Source organism: Equus przewalskii, chromosome 6, assembly GCF_037783145.1.
Source record: "Equus przewalskii isolate Varuska chromosome 6, EquPr2, whole genome shotgun sequence".
NCBI classification, from domain to species: Eukaryota; Metazoa; Chordata; class Mammalia; order Perissodactyla; family Equidae; genus Equus; species Equus przewalskii.
In genome coordinates, this window is record NC_091836.1 from 31557655 (window position 1) to 31560595 (window position 2941).

Consider the following 2941-nt stretch of genomic DNA (forward strand, 5'->3'; position numbering starts at 1 on the left):
ATCAAGGAAGCATGTGTCAAGCATGGCAAGTTCAAGAAACTTCAAGTGGTTTGGTGTGCAGATCATAGTGTATGTGTGAGAGGCCTGTGTATGAAATAATGAACCTGGAGAGGTGGGCAGGTGTCAGAAGGTGCAGGTCCTCTGCAGAGCATGACACATTGGAGTTGCATTAAATCATTTGTGTCTTATTCTGTTAAAATCCTTAGTGTTTAGCATAGTGCCTAGTAAATGGAAAGTGCTTCTTAAATGCTTATTGAATGAAGAAAGAACAAAGGAAAGAAAAAATAATTGAATAAGTCATACATAAAATTAAGTTAAATTTGGGATGATACTTTACATTTCTATTAGGGGAGATGAAGAGATTCATTCTAGGGATCTTATAAGTAGCCAGCTTTTTCAATGTCTTTTAAAATAAATACATAGAAATATCCCTTTTATTTTTAAGGTTTTCAAATGTTGAGGCAGCTTTGCATTTAGGTAGTGCTTTTTTTTTTTTTTTTTGGTGAGGAAGATTGTCCCTGGGCTAACATCTTTTGCCAATCTTCCTCTATTTTGTATGTGGGATGCCACCATGGCATGGCTTGATGAACAGTATGTAGGTCCATGCCTGAGATCTGAACCTGCGAACCCTGGGCTGCTGAAGTGAAGCATGCAAACAACAACTACATCACTGGGTTGGGCCCTAGATAGTAATTTTTAAACTTCGATTAATATCTATGGCATCCTCTTGCTGTTTCTCATATGAATGAGAAGTTATTCTTTGGATAATGTCCCTGAAATTAAGACTGATGATCAAACTCTTCGGGGTGGTTTGATATTCTAGTTGCCCTTCCTTATATTTCCCTGGAGACTGTAGTTTCTCTGGGCTTCCCAGAGCCATGGACAGGAAATTTTTCTTCCATATATTTTCTCATCTAACTTTACAGAAACAGTAGTTCTTTACTACCCTTCTAAAGTGCAGGAACAGCGTTTTCTATTTGCTTCCCTTGCCCATGACTTTAGCATCTTCCTAGGGCTGAAAATTTATATGCAAAGTAGATCTATCTCTCTGAAGCAGGTGAATATTTTTCCAGGGAGTGAGGGGAAACTTGCCCCTTTTGTTGTTTGGGGTTATAAATGAGAAATCTGTCACTTCCTGGAAACTATGTCTAAATACCTGGCATGTGGGAATCTATCAGATTTTCTAAATAAAAGCCACATAAAGCTGGAAAATATTAAACACAGCAAATTTTGCAGACATTTTGGCTAATCTGTGCCATAGATGAGGGAAGTGAGGATTAGAGAATTTCAGAAGATTGTTCCTGTTTATGCAACTAGTTACTGGGAGAATTGAATTAGCAATATTTCCTCTACATACCACTTTTCAGTTTTTGAGAGTGATTATTTTTGATTTTCATAAACCGTAAATAGTGTCAGTGCTATCCTGAGTTTTATTCTCCTGGTGTTTGATTACATCAATATATGATGATCAAATGCTTGGTGTCCTATAGAACCACTTAAAACATTCTTCTTATAGTAAATGAAATAGGGGAGAATTCCCCAGAGACACAGAGGCAATTATTTCAGAGAAGCTTGTGGATCCTGTGATGAATATGTCCATTTTCCCTAGCAGGTTCTCTTGCCACGTCATATCAAGCAGATGAATCCAGCAAATTATTCCCAGGTGACAGGTTTTGTCCTCCTGGGGCTCTCTCAGGTATGGGAACTTCGGTTCCTCTTCTTCATTGTCTTCTCTGTTGTGTATCTTATGACCACAACTGGAAATCTCCTTATTGTGGCCATAGTGACCTCTGATCCACGCCTGCACACAACCATGTACTTTCTCTTAGGAAATCTTTCCTTCTTGGACTTTTGCTACTCTTCCATCACAGCACCTAGGATGCTGGTTGACTTGCTCTCAGACAGCCCCATCATTTCCTTTGGTGGCTGCCTGACTCAGCTCTTCTTCTTCCACTTCATTGGAGGCATCAAGGTCTTTCTGCTGACTGTCATGGCATATGATTGCTATGTCGCCATTTCCCAGCCCCTGCGCTACATGCTTATTATGAATCAGACAGTTTGTGGGCTTCTCATGGCAGCCTCCTGGGTGGGGGGCTTCATCCACTCCATTGTACAGGTTAGACTGATTATCCAGCCGCCATTCTGTGGGCCTGACAAGCTGGACAACTTTTACTGTGATGTGCCCCAGCTGATCAAATTGGCTTGCACAGATACTTCTGTCTTAGAGCTTCTGATGGTGTCTAACAATGGCCTGATTGTGTTTTCTGGCCCTGATGTGTTTTCTGGTGCTCCTAGGATCCTACATAGCACTGCTAGTCATGCTCCAAAGCCATTCTCAGGAGGGCAGCAGCAAGGCCTGTCCACTTGTGCCTCTCATATTGCTGTGGTGACCTTAATCTTTGTGCCTTGCATCTACATCTATGCAAGGCCATTTCAGACATTCCCCATGGATAAGCTGGTGTCTGTGCTGTACACAATGGTCACTCCTATGCTGAATCCTGCATTCTATACTCTGAGAAACAAAGAAGTGATCATGGCCATGAAGAAGCTGTGGAGGAGGCAAAAGGACCTTCTTGGTCCCCTGAAGCACTGACCCCCAGATTAGCAGAGGCAGGAACCTGAGAATCTGAGAGATGCTTCAATGTACCAATCTTCCTGAGAAGACTCACAACATAGCTAAAACTATTTGTCTACATCTTCACTATTGTTCTTAGTTTCAGTCAAGTTCTTGTAATCTGAACTTTTAACCAAGCCAGAAAGTGGAATGAGTTCGAACTTCTCCCAAGTGTCTTTTAGAGAAAAAGCCTCAAGTGCTATGCAGAAATGATGTTTGGCTCAAATGGCACTTTCCCAGATGAACATGATGTTGGTCCTGCTGAGAAAGTTCCAACTGCAATATACATGCAGGTGGTAAATCTGGTGTTTCTTTTCTGATACTGCT

At 41.3% G+C, this 2941-nt stretch overlaps 1 protein-coding gene across 1 annotated transcript; it reads left to right on the plus strand.

Moving 5' to 3' along the window:
- Window positions 1–1639: 1639 nt before the first annotated feature.
- On the plus strand, window positions 1640–2593 carry LOC103540214 (olfactory receptor 4D5). The gene is given in 3 exon segments (XM_008506766.2): window positions 1640–2257; window positions 2259–2352; window positions 2355–2593. Coding segments are annotated over 3 exon segments (951 nt in total).
- The last annotated feature ends 348 nt before the right edge of the window (window positions 2594–2941 follow it).